Consider the following 18,487-nt stretch of genomic DNA (forward strand, 5'->3'; position numbering starts at 1 on the left):
TTTGCATACAAATTCTAAATATTTCTCAGTAATGCTACATGTTTTTTTTTTGAGTATACAATTTTATAGCGTTTTCAATTTTAGTACAATAATGAAGTTGTTTCAAGGACTTATAATTACCGTTGATTTTTAAGAATTTTTCTTTCGTATTTGTTTCCATATAGCGAATAAACACAATTTATATTTATATGGAAGAAAACCGCAATACCTTTCGCAAAAAAAAAATCTAAGAAATCAACAGTAGTTTTTAGGCACATTATTGCACTAAAATTGAAAGGGCTATAAAACTGTATGCTTAAAAAAATTTAACACTTTTGAGAAAAAAAATTAAAATTTGGATCGAAATTTGTAGCATTATGTACATATCTGTGACATTTTACTAAAGCAGCTTATCTCGAGATAAGCTATTTTCTCCTTAAAGCAATATTTCATTCGATTAACACACAATATCTCAACGATTAACTAGCAGGTTAACAGGTGTAACGTGATAAAAATATAAAATTTTTTAAGCGAAAATTTTATTTTTTTAATTCAAAGTCAAGTCTTCCAAAGTCACTTAAGTTGTTTTAATAAAATGCCAAAGATATGTATGTAAAAAAGTCATTTGCCTAATGTACATACGTGAGCTAGTTTGCTTCCATTTTTAATTTAGTGCTGGGATGTAGACAATAAACTTTTTTTACGTCTTCGCCTTTTGTGCATCTTCTGGTTCACCTTCTACTCGACGCACAATGGCGGTTGATAACGACATACCGACCGAAAGAGATGCCGACAATGAACGTCATATGAGTACTTGAGCATTGTATGTAGCACTTTCTACTAAATATGTTTCGTATGTACAAAAGTGAATGCAAGTTCCTTAATAGAGGCGACAGTTTTGACACCAAGTGTGTTGTGTTTTACTTTTACAAAGAAAAGCTTAGAACAAAAAGTTGTCATATAGTCATGGATACATATATATACTATGTACATACATACATTGCTTGTCTTGCCTTATTTTTGTTACCACACAAAACACTTGTCGCCGCCAACTTGGCAACTTCAGGTAAACAATGTGTGCCAGTTTGTGTGTGGCTGTGTGCGTATGACTTAGTGAAAAATGCATTTCAGCTGTAGAACAATGCTAGCATGACGAAAAGTTATGTACGTATATATATGTATTTAGAGTATATCAGTTTCCAATTAACTTGTTTTTGATTTAATTTAGTAGAGCATTTCAATAAGCTGATATGTATTTTTCAAACTCAAATAAGACGAAGCTTTAAGTTTTCGGACGAAAGGGAAATACAGAACACCGCTGAATAGCAATTACACAGCCACACAAGCGCCCACATTAATACTCCAGAGAAGTGCCGGCGCTTAAAAGGACGAGCTCAGCCCCTTCAAGAATACCCCGAAGGAGACATTATTGAATGATATAGGGTTCTAGGGTAGCAAAACATTATCTGATAATTTAAAGTTTATTAGCAGTGTTGCCAGAACTTTTTCAGAGAAAAGGCTAAATGGCCAAAAAAAAAAATAAAACTAAAAAAATTAAATCAAAATTTTAGTTATGGCCAAGAAAATCAAATATTTTTGGTTGTTATTATAACTTCACAATAGCGTCAACTTTTAAGATAAAAATGATGCATTACTGTAAGGAACAACTTATTTTGTACTTTAGTAAATATTTTTCGTAGCCTCAAAAAATCTAGGCAGCTTTTGACAAAGTTTTGATTCCATCTCATTGTTTTGTAAGCAGTGACTATTTATTGTGTTATTTAGCTCCATCGCGTGAGAACCAATACTCTATTATCCTCCCCATAAGCTTACTAAAAAGAAAGTACACCCACTCTTTACCCGGTAATCGCGTTTCGAAGGTACCTTTCCTGGCCAATTTCTCCGGAGCGCGATTCCCTGCAATATCAATATGGTCTGGTACCCAAATGAGTCTATCAGGTGGAAATTCCTTTGCCAAAGTCGAGCAGTTTAACAGACATTCTATTGTTTCCTTAATGCTAGCTCTGCCTGATGCTGGCGCCCTGCATGAATGAAACATCCACCGACCATACCGTCAAGCTTCGACCCATCCGTGTAGAAATCCACCGGTGTCGTCCTGCAACTACTGCTTTCCTTTCGGTCAATCCTGAAGCTGATGTGTCGAACAAAAACCAGTCTACCCACGCAGATATCGGATAAAGTCAAAGCTTCATTAAATATATTAACACTATTTAAATTTGCACTAAGTATTTTGAGCAATAGCAAAAAGCTGAATGATTTTAAGAAAAAAAGCTAGAAGCAAAACAGGATCTTTTCAACTCAACCCAAATAAAACAAGCTAACTCTAGCCCGAAAATGCTCACCAGAGACTCCTGGCATCAGGCCCCTATCCATTCANACGTACATATGTATGCATGGGCGTAGCCAGGTAGGGGCAGGGGGTGCTCGAGCCCGCCCCCCCCTAACTTTAAAATTTTCCTTATATATACATAAAATAGTACCCTGAATTGCCAGCTTAATAGGGTCGAGCCCCCCCCCCCCAAATTTTATTCTGGCTACGCCGATGTATAGAGAGATTGTTTTCGGGCAAGAAAATAAATTTAAAATTAAACTTTCCGGACACCTTTAAAATGTTAAATTTGCCTATTTTGAATACTATTTTCAATTAAACTCTCGAAGATTCTATGAACTCCATAATAATCATGAATCATGCTATATATTGATTAAGAAAAATCTCTTATATTTTCCATTTTCTTTTTCCAGAAAATGTCTATTTAGAGATGGCAAAAATTACACGACGTGCCGCTGCCGCGTCGTCATCAACGTTGTCGTCGATAAAATCAACTACATCATCGGACACTTCAAGGTCATCAACAGCAACGAGTTCTTCCACTTCAAAGGCTTCCAAATCGACTGTTAAGGCAAGTGCAACAATAATAAAAACAACAACAAATGCCAATCAAATTATCAATGGCGTTAAGCCAGCACGTTTGGCTGCAACGGATATGTTGGACAAACTGGCCATGCCACTCATTGCATTTACTGATCCTCCTACACTTCGCAAAAATGGCGGCAATGCAGCTCGCGCCAAACAATTTGCGACAAATGGGAATAGCGGCGCCTTACCTAACACGAATACAACGACGACGACGACTGGGTAAGACAAGTGATAAGGATTACATGTGTGATTGCTTTTAAGCTCGCTTTGAACTTATGATTTTTGTTTTTTTTTTTTGTAGTACCGCATTCGTATACGACGGCACAAATGAGCCCATGCAATATACGGGCAAGGGCCGTTACAATAAAAGTCTGATTGAGCGGCAAATTGAGCAGCAGGAGTTCTATGCCACCTACGACGTGATGACTGGTGTACGAATTGCCGCGACGCTGAGTGGATTTTTCGGATTTTTGGTATTTCTTATAGTTTGGAAGAGTCGCAGCAGTTCCAATGAGACAATGAAAGTGCTGAAGGTAAGTTGCCTCCTCCTAGGCACCTTCTTGCCTTGCTTTTCTTACTTTCACATAACGAAGTCTATGCCACTTATTTTCCCTTGAATACATTTTCAGGATCCCAAAATGGCTGCTGTAGCCGCCGTCTGCATGCAAGAGGAAGAGGAGCGTGAAATTCAGGAGGCCATGGTTGCAACTGGCATGTCGATATACCCCGATGAATACGATGCTATTATCTATCGTCGACAACGATTACTATCCTTGGGCAATGTCAGCGCGCCACCAATGTTAAATCGGGGATATCGCTTTTCCTCAGTGGGTAAGTGTATTTATTGCTGGTAAATAAATGGCATTTGCATTGGCGACTAATTCGCAGAAGATATTCCTGCTTATGAAACTATAGGTGGTGGTGGCTACAGCAGCCTGCTGGAGCCACCTCGACGATTTTCCTATTCGGCAACTTCTGGCGTGGGCAGCTTTACCGCAGGACGCCGGAAAAGTGGCTCCGAGTCGTCACGTATTCTAAGTAACTATCCGATGGGCAGCAGTTTCGGGAATGAAGATTACTTTATTGAAACAGAAGACGAACTCGAGTGCACCGACTACCCACGTAGTGGGACACGGCTCGACGAACTTGCTGACATGCCGAAACGCACCGATTCAACGAAAAGTAAACGTGGGTTTCTAGAGGTACCGCCTGCGGTAAGTTTCCCGCTTCCCTGTACGCTAATCATGAATATATTAATATTCTTCTATACTCAACTAAAGGGTCAGGACTCGCGACGTAGCAGCGCAATGACATGTTGCAGTACTGAAAGCTCATACTTGGAACGACGCTGTTCAGCGTTCACCTTAGGTTTGGGCAACTTGCCGCCGACACTTCAACGAAAGCTATCAACAACCTCACGTGCATCGAGTACTGATAATTGGGACTACTACTATCCGGATATACAGGTCATACAGCCCACACCGAAACCATCCCCTTGTCCGTCGGAGCGCAGTCTCTACGAACAATTGCAGGCGCACGCGAATGGCACTGTGACCACGTGCGGAAAAGTGTCTGAGAGGGACGCACAGCCACAGTCACAGCCATCAAAAACATCCGTGGCTACCATCACCACTCATAGCAAAACTGGCACTACAAATACGGTGATAAGTGCTGATCGAAAAGTAGCGAACGCACACACCGAGGCACAGAAGTTTGTACGCAAACACAGCATAGCCTACTACGATCCGGAAAGCGCGCAAGCCGGGCGCAAACAAGAAATTCACTCAATCAGCGCCGATACGGTGGACATATATCCCTACAATCAACACCTTTTCGAAAACAGAGGTTTGATTGGTTTCAGTGATGCCGGATCGGTCTTCAAGTCAGGGCCACAACCAGCGACGCCCTCCACTAGCGCTGCCTACGGACATCATTACACCGACTCGCCTACGGAGGATTCCCGTGGCAGCCTGCGTGGAAAGGTTGCAATAATCGAGCTGCAACGGCTCGCCTACCCGACCGAGCAGATGACGCCGCCATCAATGCAAGAGCACAATAACAATAGCTTTCCGTATACCAGTTCCGCCGCCGCCATAGCAGCCGCTACCGCTGCAGCAGTTGTTACCGCCAACTCCAGTAGCATAAGCATCGATAGCACGCCCATCAGCTTGGGCAAACTAAATGGTAGTGGCAGCTTGGGCACCATATCAGCGAAAGCGCTCTTCAATGTAGAAAAACGCGCGCCGCTCGCCTCTCTTAGTTCCTTCAAAATCTCGTCACTAGAGTATCAAGACTCCGAAGCCCGCTCAGTAGACGAGGACTCCGTGTTCCTGGATAGTGTAGCCGACACAGATGAGGATATGCAGCAATTGAGCAGCGACAGCGAGGAGGTCAGTTTCGGCGAACACGATCCGAATAGCATGCGCGAGAATGTAGCGCTCGTACCGACACAAAGTGGAGGTGGTGGCGGCGGCAGCTCAAACGAAGCTTCAGTAGCTGTACATCCCGCATCGCAACCACTCAAGTATCCCATCGAAAAGCGCTATAGCCTGGGCGCTGGATCGAGTATGGCTGGTACGAAGCTAGCACGCGCGCGTCGCCCACTTCTACAACGCCACCGCACAATCAGCATTCCTTCCAGTGATCGTGTAGCGCTGATCGGACATCAGTTAAGGGAGTTTCCCCACACAGGCAGCGGCAGCCAGACGCCGACCACAATCGCTGAATCGGTGCCACTCGAGACGCATTTTGGTTCGTTTATTTGCACAAGCCTTTCGCCAACACATCCACGCCGCGCGCAACTACTGCAACAGTACAGCGATCCACATAGTATGCCAACCACTACGACAACCACAGAAGATGATACCTGCTCTACTTTGAATACTGAACTTTGTGGTGGTGGTGGCGCCCAAGGACCCAGCGGTAGTGGCAGTGGTGGTGGCGGTGGCGGAGGTGGGGGTGGCTCTGCAACACTAACCGAACACAGCAGCTTAAATACGGTAGTCAGCTTCGGTCGCTCAAGTCCGCTTACGGACAATAATCAGACGAGCGGTAGCCTTAGCGTTGGCGCAAGCGCTGCCGCAACCGCAGCCACTGCCACTCAGCGCTATGCTATAGAAACCCAGAAGGCTTCGAAAAATCAAACGAATACAACACAACCACAACTGCCATGCTCCAGACTCTATGATGACCCTTGTGCCTCCTCGGTCTCAGACTCGATGCTCATCACTACAACAACGCGACAGCCAATTATTTGCATGCCCGCATCACTGAAAAACCTCATCCTACGCGGCGCTGGATCCGGCTCCGGAAACGTCACCGCCACCGGCACTAGCTCTACAACTACAGCAGAAAGGCTGTCAGACTCTCCCAACGTTTTGGTGAGTAGAAGTGCTACCAATTTGAGCTTGCAAGACCCCAATGCCCGCAGTGGCGAAGAGGAGACTTGCCGCTCGGTTATGCTGGAACTGCCTCTAATAAAGTTACCTACCGATGAGAGTTCAGACAGTTCATCGGCATCGGAGGATGTTGAACGTGCGCGTAGTAAAAGTGACGAATCACGCGAACCCAGCATGGCGGGTAACAATCGGAAATGGTCGAAGGAGACGCTGTTCTAGCTAGGATCGAAATCACAAAGTTTGATCTTTAAAATGGGCTGAGCGAACAGGGACCAGGGATGGAACACTTTACGAAAACGAAAGTTCTAAGTTAGATCAAAAGTGAGATGAAGTAAAGATATGGCATCCTGATTGAACTCTTCGCCTGTCCGGTTAAGGAATTGCATTTGCTGTTGTGACACAAAGTTGGCACAAAAACTTTTTACAGGAGCTTAGTACGTACTAGATTCTCATCACGAAAACGATCAGAAAAAGAACTAATTATAATTGCAATGTAAGAATTTAGCGTAGAGTTTAAATTGAAAATAAATATTTACATTTGTAAGTGAAAAAGAAAAATAAAAAAGAACACAAACAATACAAAAACAAACGGGTGAACTTAATAGCATTTCGTGAGCAATTTATGCGATTCAAATTGTTATTTGTATTTGGTAAAAAAATAATTACAAAAAAAGTATACTTAACGATGGATTATTAAAAACCATATACAAGAAATAAATAATAAGTGAATAATTCACTAGCTTTAAAGATTACGTTACAAAAAGAAACAACATGTCAACTGAAAGAGGGTAAATGCGAATTTTACTAAAATCGAACTGGCCATTAATTTAGCCAAAAAGCCAGTGAGTAATACCAAGGACCTGATAAGCTGATAAGCTGGCCAAAATTTCACATACATTGTATTAGAGGTCAGAGAGAATTGTGTTTCAAGAACGCCTCAAAGAATCTTAAATGTCTGAAGATCCTGTTATCATCGAAATAAACTTCATAAACTTTCTGATTTATCGTAGAAGAAACTAATTTTAATTTTGGATATTTTCCCTTCATAGAATTCATGAAAGTAAAAAAATTATGTGGAATGAACAGGAACTTTTTATACTATAATATTTACACCCCTTTTTTAATTGAGTAATAGATGCCTTCTTAACCCCAAAAATCTGCTTCCATTATCTTTCCGACGGGTTGTGGCACCCCAAGAAATTCTTAAGGAGCTCTGTACTTTTTCTGCTACTACATGGACTCCTGCTTCGACTCAGCTGCATATCGATGAACATATGTAAGTATTTTCTTCGTATTTTGCTTCACACATTCAAAAATTTCCACGAAGGCTCGGCGCGCTGTTGCTTCGCAAGTGGTGAAAGTATGCTTGCCAGGCGCCTGGACTACACTGTCTTGCCCCTTGGACTGAGGGGGAGGATTCAGTCTTGATCTCGCATTCTGATTCGGCAGCCATCAACACTGTTGGCTCCGAGTTAGATCTAAGCAGGAAATCGGGTATATCTGCATGAACACTCACTTGGCCCCAGTTTCCGTCTGCAAGACCTCGGCAGAGTTTTTGAAACTGAACTAGCAGCAACTAAAGAGCGAAATACACCACACAAGCGGTTTGACAAACCAAGCGAAATTTCCCTTTGCTTCAAGCCATTTGTGCTGTGTATGGGGGTGTTTGAAGGTTTGACGGCGGTTTGTCAAACCTTCAAACACCCCCATACACAGCACAAATGGCTTGAAGCAAAGGGAAATTTCGCTTGGTTTGTCAAACCGCTTGTGTGGTGTATTTCGCTCTTTAAGAAGCTGCATGATGACAAATCGATTCTTCTATTAATTTGCTAAACAAGCTCACAAGTAGTTGTTGTATGGGTGCGAGGCTATAAAGACATATCGGGCAATCCCACGCTATTGGAATGGGTATACAGTCAAACGATTACTATTGTCGTTGCTGACGTGTGTGTAGGCTTGGCTGTCACTAGAGACACGCAAACTCCTGCTTCTCCACCCACTTTACACAATCTAGTTCATGGCCTTGAGGATGGCAAATACCTCAGCTTGAAACAACGAGACATGTTCCTCTAGTTAAGTGAACATTTTTTCGTCGTTACTACCGATGTGGCCAGCAGTTTAGATTCCACAATGTGTAAGCCCGAGCCCTGCATTGGTGTTAAGCCCGCAAAGGCAACGGTGACGTACTATCCTGTGGCATTGAAAAGACATTGAAGTGCAAACATCTGTCTTTAGTAATTTCCTTAAAGACTACAGGTGTGCTTAAGGGCCTCCCCCCGGATAAAAATATTAAGTGGCGGTAGATTAAGCAGCCCCAGATGTTCTAGGTAAAGCTTGAGGTGTAAATCCGCAGTACTCTTCTAAGTGACAGACCCTACGTTTTATCAAAGACCTGTTTACATTTGCCCGAATGCTGGGACGGCTTTGGAAGTATTTTGTTCAACGTGAAGCTTCCATAAAACTTTCTTATCTGCGACTAAACCTGAATATTTTACTTCAAAAATAATCTAAATAGTGACTCATTTAAGGCAGCGGGGACGAGGCCGTCCAAACTTCTCATTCTAGTGAGACAGGCCACATCTTATACATAGCCCAGGCATGGATTGCAGAGCCGTTAAGTTTGACTTGCAGGTCTGTATTTATGTACTTAATCGTACTACACATCGACACATCGACACACAATCGACACAGAGATGCTTTTTTGCTGACATCTGTGATTTTGAACTGATAAAGGACAAATGCCGCAAAACAACAATGTATGGCATGAATTCAAACCAGCTGATTTTTAACCAACCAAATTTAGACGTTTTGTCTGCGGCAATGTTTTCTTTGTGCCGTCTCGCCATGTTCTGTGCAAAAGCATCCCTGCGACGCAGAAAATATTTTCTATCTGTCGGGCCGCCTTTATTCTGTCCAGATAGAACTCCGAAAACTACTAAAAAAAAGTAGGACAGCAAGTTTTTTACTACAAATAAAAAAAATTTCGTAAATCTCACAGATTTTTTCAATACATGTTAAAAAAAATTTAGCAGCCATAAAACAAAAAAAGAACTAAAACTATGAAGAAAAACCAAAAAAAAAAATGCAACAACTTTAGGGACTATCTTAGTATGTATGTAGTTATAACTTCACTAACTGTAAAACTGCTAAATGTATATCAATGTACTATACATTTTATTTTCATCATTGATTTAACGATAAAAAANTAAAACTGCTAAATGTATATCAATGTACTATACATTTTATTTTCATCATTTAACGATCAAACAAATATAATAAAGTTTCAGAAAAAATTGCAAAATACTAAAAAACATACAAGAATTGTGTGCCTCAAAAGTTGAAAAACGCACATTTTTCGAGAGGTTTCAGTTGATTTCCTGTTTTAAGAATAAAACAACAACAAACATTTTAGTTTTTCTCTCTTCATAGCATGCACTTGGTGCAAAAATAAAACAAACAAACAAAAATTCAAAAAAAAAAAGTAGCTGTATCATATTTACGATTAGAAATAATTAGGACTTCTCTCCATGCCTTCCTTCAAACCCACCCAAAGTGCATATAGTACATACCTGACAATTAGAACAGTTACATAGAGACATGCATATGCATGTTTGTAAGACATAATACTCGTATTAGATATGTATGAATGTAGGTAAACTAAATTAGTAGAAACTGCACGAAACCCGAAAATAAAAAATAACGAACAAAAAAATTTTAATAAAATTGTAAATTGTATAATGAAAAAAATAAATAAAAATAAAATTATTATAATAAAGCCTGAATTGTATAAAATCAGTAACAATGTATTCGTATGCACTTGCGCGCCATCCAAATTAATTACATACCTACTAATGTATATACAAACACATGTACATTAGGGTGATCCGAAAATGCAAAAGTTTTGTTATTTTTCTGCTGCTACCATCCAGAACTGAAGAATATCGAATATAAAGAGGACCGTATTTTTTAATTTTGAAATCAGTTGGTATTTAACAGTGGATCCTAAAATTTTTGAAATCCAAATTTATTTATTTTTTGAAAGATGACAAAATATTAAGAGTTTTATTAATTTTTTTTGGTTTTTGTAATTAAAGGTTTTGATTAAAGAAAAAAAATTCATCGTAAAAATTTCTAATATCTGGAGAGTTCGTGAACCTATCAAACCAAGTGGTGTGTCAAATAAAAGGGAATTGAATTTGATATATTTTGTTGATATTACAATTTTCATTAAAATTACACGTTTACGAGATACTTATATATTTGCAAATATTAAAAAATACTTATTTTTTTTGCAAAATTTGGATAAAATTTCAATTGTGTATTGTAAAAAACACATTATAGGAAAACGACGTATGCAATTTTTTGTTGCTCATTTTTCAAAAATAATTTATTTACAAAAAATATAATACATTTAACAAAAAAAGGCCTTGGAGTCAAGCAAAAAATTTTTTGCTGCGAAGTGCATTTTTTTCAACTTAAAACAAAAAAAATATAAAAAACAAAAATAAAAACTCTATCCTAAATCTCTTAAGAATTTAATTCCCTTTCAAGTAAAAATACCTTAGACATTTTTCAATAGTAAATTTTGCATTAGCACCATTGTGCGCGCTGGGGCTTTGAAGTTTTCCATACATTTTACATGGAGAAAATATTTTATCGTAGAATTGCAGTCTCAGAAAATTTTTAAAGAACGACCTTTTCTACAATTTCAGTTGAGATATTCTTCAATTCTGGGGATGGCTGCAAAAAAAAAAAAATTTTGGCCCACGCCAAATGTACATACATTTTTGCATTACACACAGTACTTGTTGGCTGAAGACACACTTCAATGTATGTATGTATGTGCTGTAATTGTGCTGTTTACTGTAAAGCAGTTGGTGTACTTTAAACTTTGTGTAGACTTATTCCTAAAGTTTAACCCACCTACTACATACATACATACATAGTGACATAGAAACCCAATTGCAAGAGCCAGGCATCGATACCAACATACAAAAATATACACCCAAAAAATTAGATTTCGTAAAAATCGTGAAAAAATCTATCATATTTTTCTATGAAATTTCATGAACTCAACATACGCATAAAACCTTAGATTACTGGTCGTACTTGTATGTATACTTGCAATATGTAGAAAATACTATTTTATATATGTATCTAAAAAGTTAATGGGCTAAACATACATATGAATTAGCGTGGGCCGAAAATCCGCTTTTTTTAGAATTTTGATTGGTAATAGCAAAAATATGGTTCATTAAACAATCTAAAAACAATCTGTATGAAAGATGAAAATTTTTGGTCAATATCTTAGGCCATCAAAGTTCAAGTGCTAAAAAAATTTTTTTTTAGCTTTCATCGACTAAAAATTTGCATCTTATTACCAATAAAAATTCTAAAAAAAGCGGATTTTCGGCCCACGCTACTATGTACGTATGTATGTTTGTCGTCCTTAGAGCCAAAACACTGGTACCTTCATGCTAGGAATACAAAATTGAAAACACATACATATAAAAATTAGAGATTCAAAATCTAAAACAAATGCGTCAAATATCGGTTACACTCACACGCACAGGCATAACTACATACATGTACATACATAAGTCTTTTATACTTCACTACTTTACATACTTACATGCATAAACACATAAAGACTTGTTAACACTCTTTCGTTTGACACCCATATCTTAATCAGCCTCATCGCGAGAGTCGCGTCGAGTCCAAGTCGTTTTCNCACTCTTTCGTTTGACACCCATATCTTAATCAGCCTCATCGCGAGAGTCGTGTCGAGTCCAAGTCGTTTTTCGAGAGTCGAATCGTATCGAAAATTTCACGTCATTGCCTAAAATTTTCATTCGACTAGTGTATTAAAACGATTATTAAATTAAATTAGATTTTTTCAACAGATGGCAACCCTTTTCTCAAACTACAACCACCTTTCGTTTGACACCCACATTGCTGTACATATTTCAACTAACTAATTCCTTTTATTAAAGTTGAGTTGGATTTTTTAAACAAGTGGCACCCCACCTTACAAATGAAGCCTTTTCCAAACCATTTCGACTGATACCCATATTGAAATAATTCATTAAGCTTATTAAATAATTTTAAACTTTTTGAACAGGTGACAATCGCTTGCAAAATATTTTCATACTACAACCTTCTTGAACTTCTTTCATATTACACCCACATTGTGATGCATACAGTGGTCGAACAAGCTATAGCCGCACCACATTTGGACAAGTTTTGACATATTATTTACTTTTTTCTTGTTATTTAGTTTTGGTTATTTTTTTATATAAATATAGTTTATTCTTTAACAAACCCCGTGTAAATCCAATTTTCAAACTTTGTGCAATATTAAAAAAAAAATCAATAAACTTTCATAACAATTTCGAGCTCTTTTAATTTGGACAAGTTTTCACATATTATTTACTTTTTTCTTGTTATTTAGTTTTGGTTATTTTTTTATATAAATATAGTTTCTTTAACAAACCCCGTGTAAATTCAATTTTTAAAATTTGTGCAATATTAAAAAAAATCATTAAACTTTCATAAAAATTTCGAGCTTTTTTAATTAGATTTCCTAGTGTTATCACTAGTTTATCAATTACTACACAACTATCTTTTATGACTTCTCATCTCTAATATGATATCATCTTCCCTTTTTACTTCGTGGCCGCAGACTTTAATAGGCACAAATTTGGTAACTTTATATTGTAATAATAAAAGCAACTCTCTTTATTACTGTCCATCAAATCCAACACCTAGAAATATTCTGAGCATGCGGTATGCAGTTTTGCAGCCACTGAATTCTAGTATAATAAAGTACAAGTTTCAAATGGCTAAAAATTACCGTTGATCTTTTAGAATTTTTTTTTCGTCTCATTTGCTTCGATACAACGAATACACACAATTTATTTTTATATGGAAGAAAACCGTGACATATTCGACAAAATGTGTATTTGGCTGCTTACAGCTGTCCTGTAGTCACACAAAAAAATTGTCAGGGTTCGGGGATGGGAATATGTTTTCTGTATGTTTTTTATGTTCAAAGCATGTCAAAATTTTTTCTTAACCTCAAAAAATGTGCCTGTCACATAAAATTCGCCTTGTTTTTTAAGTTATGAAAAAAATTCTGACGTGATGTAGCATAACGAATTTCAGATTCGCGTTCAGAGCACCGAAATATATGGAGGTAGGATATTCTTGTCAAAAGTACATTACACTTCTTTTTTTTTTTTGGTATCAAATTAAAGAAAAAACTCTATATCTACTTTTGTATAGATAATATACGATTTGACCCGGATGGAGGCGAATAAATAAAGTTATTATTATTAAGTTTTCATAAGAATGTAAAAAAATAGGTTTCTAAGCGATTTTTCATAAAATAGTTTTAATTTATGTATTTTAATTTACTTACCTTCTGTAATGTTTTGCTTATTTTTATGTGTCTTAAGTCGGGAGTTCCTAGAAATAATACCACTTTTATAATGCACACACTTTGCCAATTTTATTTTTTATATATATATTTTTTTAATACTTTTTTAAAATAATCGAAATACTCCTTTAGCAAAAGATTAACAATTGTTTGCTGAACTTTAATTTACGGACATTAGGGTGCTATGTTAGAGTGATAAGAACTGAGAACTGATGGGAAAGTACTAGAACCGGGTACTAAAGATCAATAAACTTTGGAACAAAATTACTGTAAATGCCGAAGATATGACGAAAAATTTAATAAGGCGAAGGATTCGAAGGTGTGCGGTGAACTTTTTCCATTCTGGTACAGTCTAATGTACCACAATTTATTTGCAAAGCTTAAAGAGAATCATAAAAAGCGGTCCTTAACAGGTTTGGTCATAAAAGCGAGTTTGTAATTGTAATTGCTATATGGGGATCGAATTCATATATTTTATCTATATATTTAGTTCACTTACATACTTCCATGGAAATATATCAAATAAAACAATTAAGTAAGACAAATATCCATATATATGTATGTACACACATTCATTCATCTTCCTGCGTGTATTTTGAGTTAGATGTAGACGAAGAATAAAAACCCAAATTGCAATTGCAATAAATTGTAATTTGAAAATTGCTGAAGATCATTAATAGCAAGTTAATTAAGAAAGGAAAAAACAAAACAAAAAAATAAAATTAAATATGGTTAGGCAAGTTTAATAATTAAGCAAAAGTTAATTAAAAGATATGTATAAAAATATCATAGTTACAAAAACTTAGCTGAACTATTTGTAGTAAGAATTTGTTGAAGATCCTTAAAGTGAAAAACAAACAACCAAAAAATAGACGATCTAATTATACGGATGTGGTATGAAAAAAAAATTGAATTCACAAAAAGCAGGTGGACTAATGAAAACTGCAAAAAAGAATATAATATTGAACTTTAAAAATGCATAAATGAGCGTAACAAAAATTCATGATCAGAGAAGACAAAAATTCAAAAGAGATGCTGAAGCTTAATAAATACAGAGAAAATATGTCAGTATTTTGGCAGCGAAATGAGAATTGCAAACGATAATAAAACATAAAATACATATGTATGTATATTAAATGAGTAAATCATTTTATTAGGAAATGGATTTTTCAGAGTTATTAAAAACGAAAAATTTTCTTTCGAAACAATGTCGCTCTTTTTAAGTGGAGTGGTATGGTTGAACTTAAGTAAAGTTTCGTTAAAACTTCGAGTAGTTTTTATAATTTTAGAATACATTTTATGTATATATGTACATAAGTATATATATTTGGTACGCACAAGTACACTGTAAACTACAACATAATGAATAAAACTTTTAAACAGAAAATGTTAGGAAAAAAATTAAGTTTTTCTTAATTCTTAATTTTATGCAAATAAATTCTATTCTAACGCTCTACAATATGGTTTAAATCATAAATATCATTCTTATATAAACGTTTATAAAATTTAATTAACAAATTTTGTTTAATGAAATTTGATTTAATCCTATTTCATTTTAGTTCTATTTAATTATTTATTTTTTGTTGTATTTATTTTTCTCTTGAAGCTTTCCTAAAAACCTGCCTTCATTTTCGCTCAAAAACAGCGTATGAAAAATAATTTTTCACTGAAATAAATGGTAAACAATAAAAACTCGATTTTTTTTGCAAACACAAATTTCAAACGGATGCTAAACAAGGCATCACCAATCTAAATTTAGATCGAAACATCAAGAGAAACAGAGCAAAATCACTAGTGTTTCGATACAATGAAGCAAGGAATTAGTTAATGAAACGAAATCCTTTTGAAAATTAAAAAATTGTTATTAGCGAAAAAATGTGTTATAAATCTTAGTTAAATGTTATAAACGAAAGTAACAAAACTTACAATAAATTACTGAAACAAATAAACCAAAGAAAATAAATAAATAAAAGTGAGTTTATGTGAATGTTAGCGCTTTAGATATAAGGAAATAAAAGGGTAACTGAATAAATTAAAAATTGTAACAGAATAAAGAACTATTACTTACATACGTACATTGTAAGAACTTGCGTTTTAATTTTATATATATGGAAAGCGCCAAATGGGCGCCATAGGAAGTAAAAGGTGTAGGAATTGCAGGGCTTTTGTTCAACTGAGTCAACAGTCATTTCGACAAGATTCATATATCGTCTCCTGAAATGCAAAAGAACGTAACATCATCGTCACTGAAATGCGAAAAGTCGTAACTTATAAAAAGTTCAAAATTCACTTTTTGATTGCTATGATGGATTTCATCAAATTATCACTCCCCACAACGTTTAATGAAAAAAATAAATAAATAGTCACGACTTTTTCCATTTCAGTTGTTACGTTATTTGGAATTTCAGGTGACGATATGTACATTCATATGTACATATGTCTGAAAAGCAAGCGTTGTCCCAAAATATTTTTACTAGGAGGAGAGCTTTAGGAACGCATTCATTAATCCTCTCATACATATGGAAGGCAAAACTTCTATACTATTATTATTACCCATAAAGTAAGCCCATGTCCAGGCTTTCTCACGCTCTACTCCATTCAAATGAAGGTGATGAACACACATAGATTAGCTTTTTCAAAAATTAAGACTATAGATTTGTTTTTAAATTCGCATTTTAGTTACACAATCCGACTTAGCTGATAGATGAGATGAAAATTACATGCTGATGTACGTACATATCGTTACCTTGATACAGAAAGGCTTCATCCAAAATTGTGTCTCTTTAGAGAGCAATTACAAAACTTAAAAAAACCAAAGTTCTAAAATTGGGAATTTCTTTAAAACCTGGGATTTCAAAAAAACAGCTGAAACTTTTTTACTGCTGTAGTAGATGTCTTTAAAACTCTATTAAGCTTTTAGTGAGCAATATATGTATTAAACTTTGTAAGCTGAATTTCGAAATTATCGCCTTTTTGTATTAAGGTAACGATATGGTGACTTAATAGTAGTGATAATTTGATATACTGTATATACGTGCATATATTATATAGTCATTAATAATAAAATAGCGCTTAATATCTATATTTGGTAGAGTAATCCTTTGGTGACACGACAAGACCACGTCCTTTCCTTGCTCCTCTATATACCGTTTCTACAATATCGATCATTTCCTGTTTGTCCTCAAGCGGCCAATTGATTTTATTATTATTACCAGTACCCAAATCAATCATTATATGTTTATTGCGGAAGAAAAACATTACGGTGCAGGGATCGTATAATTCATACATCTTATTGAAATCTGGCACCTCGGTGATGTCCACCAAGTAAATTACTGCAAAATTTTTCACTTTCTCCGCAATGCTGTACATGACTTCGTCCATTTTCATGCAAGCGGGATCCCAATCGTGTCCAAAACGTATGACCTAAATGAATAAAATTATAACAAACTTGGAAATTCTTCTCTTTTCTTTTCGGGGTACTTACCACAACACGATCTTCCTCCGAGAGTATGGCCTGGTCCACTTGCCAGCCATTGTGTAAATGTGGTAGCATATACGACATCTTGGTAGTTTATTAGTGAGGAACCTGGCGGTATAATGTTAAAATTGTAAAGTAACTAGCTTTTATGCCGGCCAGAGAATTTTGTAGCTCATCCACAAGACACTTCAGGAAACGTTTACAAACATATGGTTCCGTATCAGCTGTCAGTCAACTGTCATACGAATTCGAAATTCGAAAAGTGCCCAGTATAACAGAGTTGCCAAGCTACATACGAGTGGGATCTAATATCTGTTTACCATATCTTCTTTTGTTTACTTTAAAGCATATGTTTGTGATCAGCTGATTTTCTTAATTTAATTTCTAAGTGTGAAACACCTCTTTCACAGTTCGAATTTCCTCCTCCCAAATTTTCAGGGAACATGCTACTGCCTGGGAGTGGATTATCGGAGGATTTCTTTCTCGGGAGAAAAAAAATTCCCCGAGAACAAGTTCCCCGGGAGTATTCAGAATTGAGCTGACAGTTTGCACCCACAAAAACGGAAGTCTGCGTTCATTGAGGATGTGACTTGCTTCGATGACCAACTACTTGGCCTCAAAAAACTAAAATTCGCCAAATTAATTACACAGGTTCAAAAAAAAAAACTTGATGAAAGGTTCCTTTGGCCAAACCTACTCTATCATATGTTCTTGGGGTCACTGAACACGAATCTGAAGTCCGTTTTGCTCCACCACGTCTAGATTTTTTCCTAACCTCAAAAAACTCCTCGGATTTTCTCTGTCACGTAAAATCCGAGATGTTTTTTGAGGTTAGAAAAAAATCCAGACGTGATGGAGCAAAACGGAGTTCAGATTCGTGTTCAGCGACCCCAAAAACATACAATGGACTGGGTTTGGTCTAGGGTTACTCTCATCGATTTTTTTTTGTGGACACGTGGGTCCGTTACTGCTATGCCCGATAAACCGCTTGTTTCGATTTACGACACAGGTTCGCTTCTGGTCTGATTATGGCAACCTAATGGGCTGTTTTTGCTTACGCGTAAAAGCACATTTAGCGCATTTAGCTCTAAATGCTACTCTAAATGTACATTTATCCATACAAAATTCGTCACCTAAATGCAACTAAATGCAACTCCATTTTTGCATTAAGAATCTAAATGCTAAAAGCAACCCTGTGATCTTCCAAAATTTCCACGATTCGAACATGGTTTAATGAGAAAAAGTGGCAACATTGC

General features: G+C 36.5%; 2 protein-coding genes and 1 long non-coding RNA gene across 5 annotated transcripts; 1 reads left to right on the forward strand and 2 right to left on the reverse strand.

The window, feature by feature from the left end:
- The first annotated feature begins 2,746 nt into the window (after positions 1-2,746).
- On the forward strand, positions 2,747-7,338 carry LOC108365940 (uncharacterized). Of its 3 annotated transcripts, none has more exons than XM_017620166.1 (5): positions 2,747-3,136; positions 3,219-3,450; positions 3,547-3,748; positions 3,806-4,131; positions 4,198-7,338. In XM_017620166.1, the coding sequence occupies exons 1-5, from the start codon at positions 2,760-2,762 to the stop codon at positions 6,532-6,534; spliced, it is 3,474 nt and encodes a 1,157-aa protein (XP_017475655.1). In that variant the 5' UTR covers positions 2,747-2,759; the 3' UTR covers positions 6,535-7,338. The 3 variants fall into 3 exon arrangements, with proteins under 3 accessions (XP_017475655.1, XP_017475656.1, XP_017475657.1); XM_017620167.1 differs by having other exon boundaries at positions 3,809-4,131; XM_017620168.1 differs by having other exon boundaries at positions 3,833-4,131.
- Positions 7,339-15,450: 8,112 nt separating this feature from the next.
- LOC108365942 (uncharacterized) lies at positions 15,451-16,050 on the reverse strand. Its single transcript, XR_001848028.1, has 2 exons — positions 16,001-16,050; positions 15,451-15,967 (listed from the first exon to the last, which is right to left on the reverse strand). It is a non-coding gene; the product is annotated as an uncharacterized LOC108365942 (long non-coding RNA).
- A 103-nt stretch (positions 16,051-16,153) lies between these two features.
- On the reverse strand, positions 16,154-17,417 carry Dim1 (thioredoxin-like protein Dim1). Its single transcript, XM_017620169.1, has 2 exons — positions 17,238-17,417; positions 16,154-17,176 (listed from the first exon to the last, which is right to left on the reverse strand). Exons 1-2 carry the CDS (start codon positions 17,313-17,315, stop codon positions 16,826-16,828), a joined length of 429 nt encoding a protein of 142 aa, XP_017475658.1. The 5' UTR covers positions 17,316-17,417; the 3' UTR covers positions 16,154-16,825.
- Between the last annotated feature and the right edge of the window lie 1,070 nt (positions 17,418-18,487).

This window comes from Rhagoletis zephyria, unplaced genomic scaffold, assembly GCF_001687245.7.
Source record: "Rhagoletis zephyria isolate East Lansing unplaced genomic scaffold, Rhagoletis_zephyria_1.1 Rzeph_scaffold_02069, whole genome shotgun sequence".
Lineage (NCBI taxonomy): Eukaryota > Metazoa > Arthropoda > Insecta > Diptera > Tephritidae > Rhagoletis > Rhagoletis zephyria.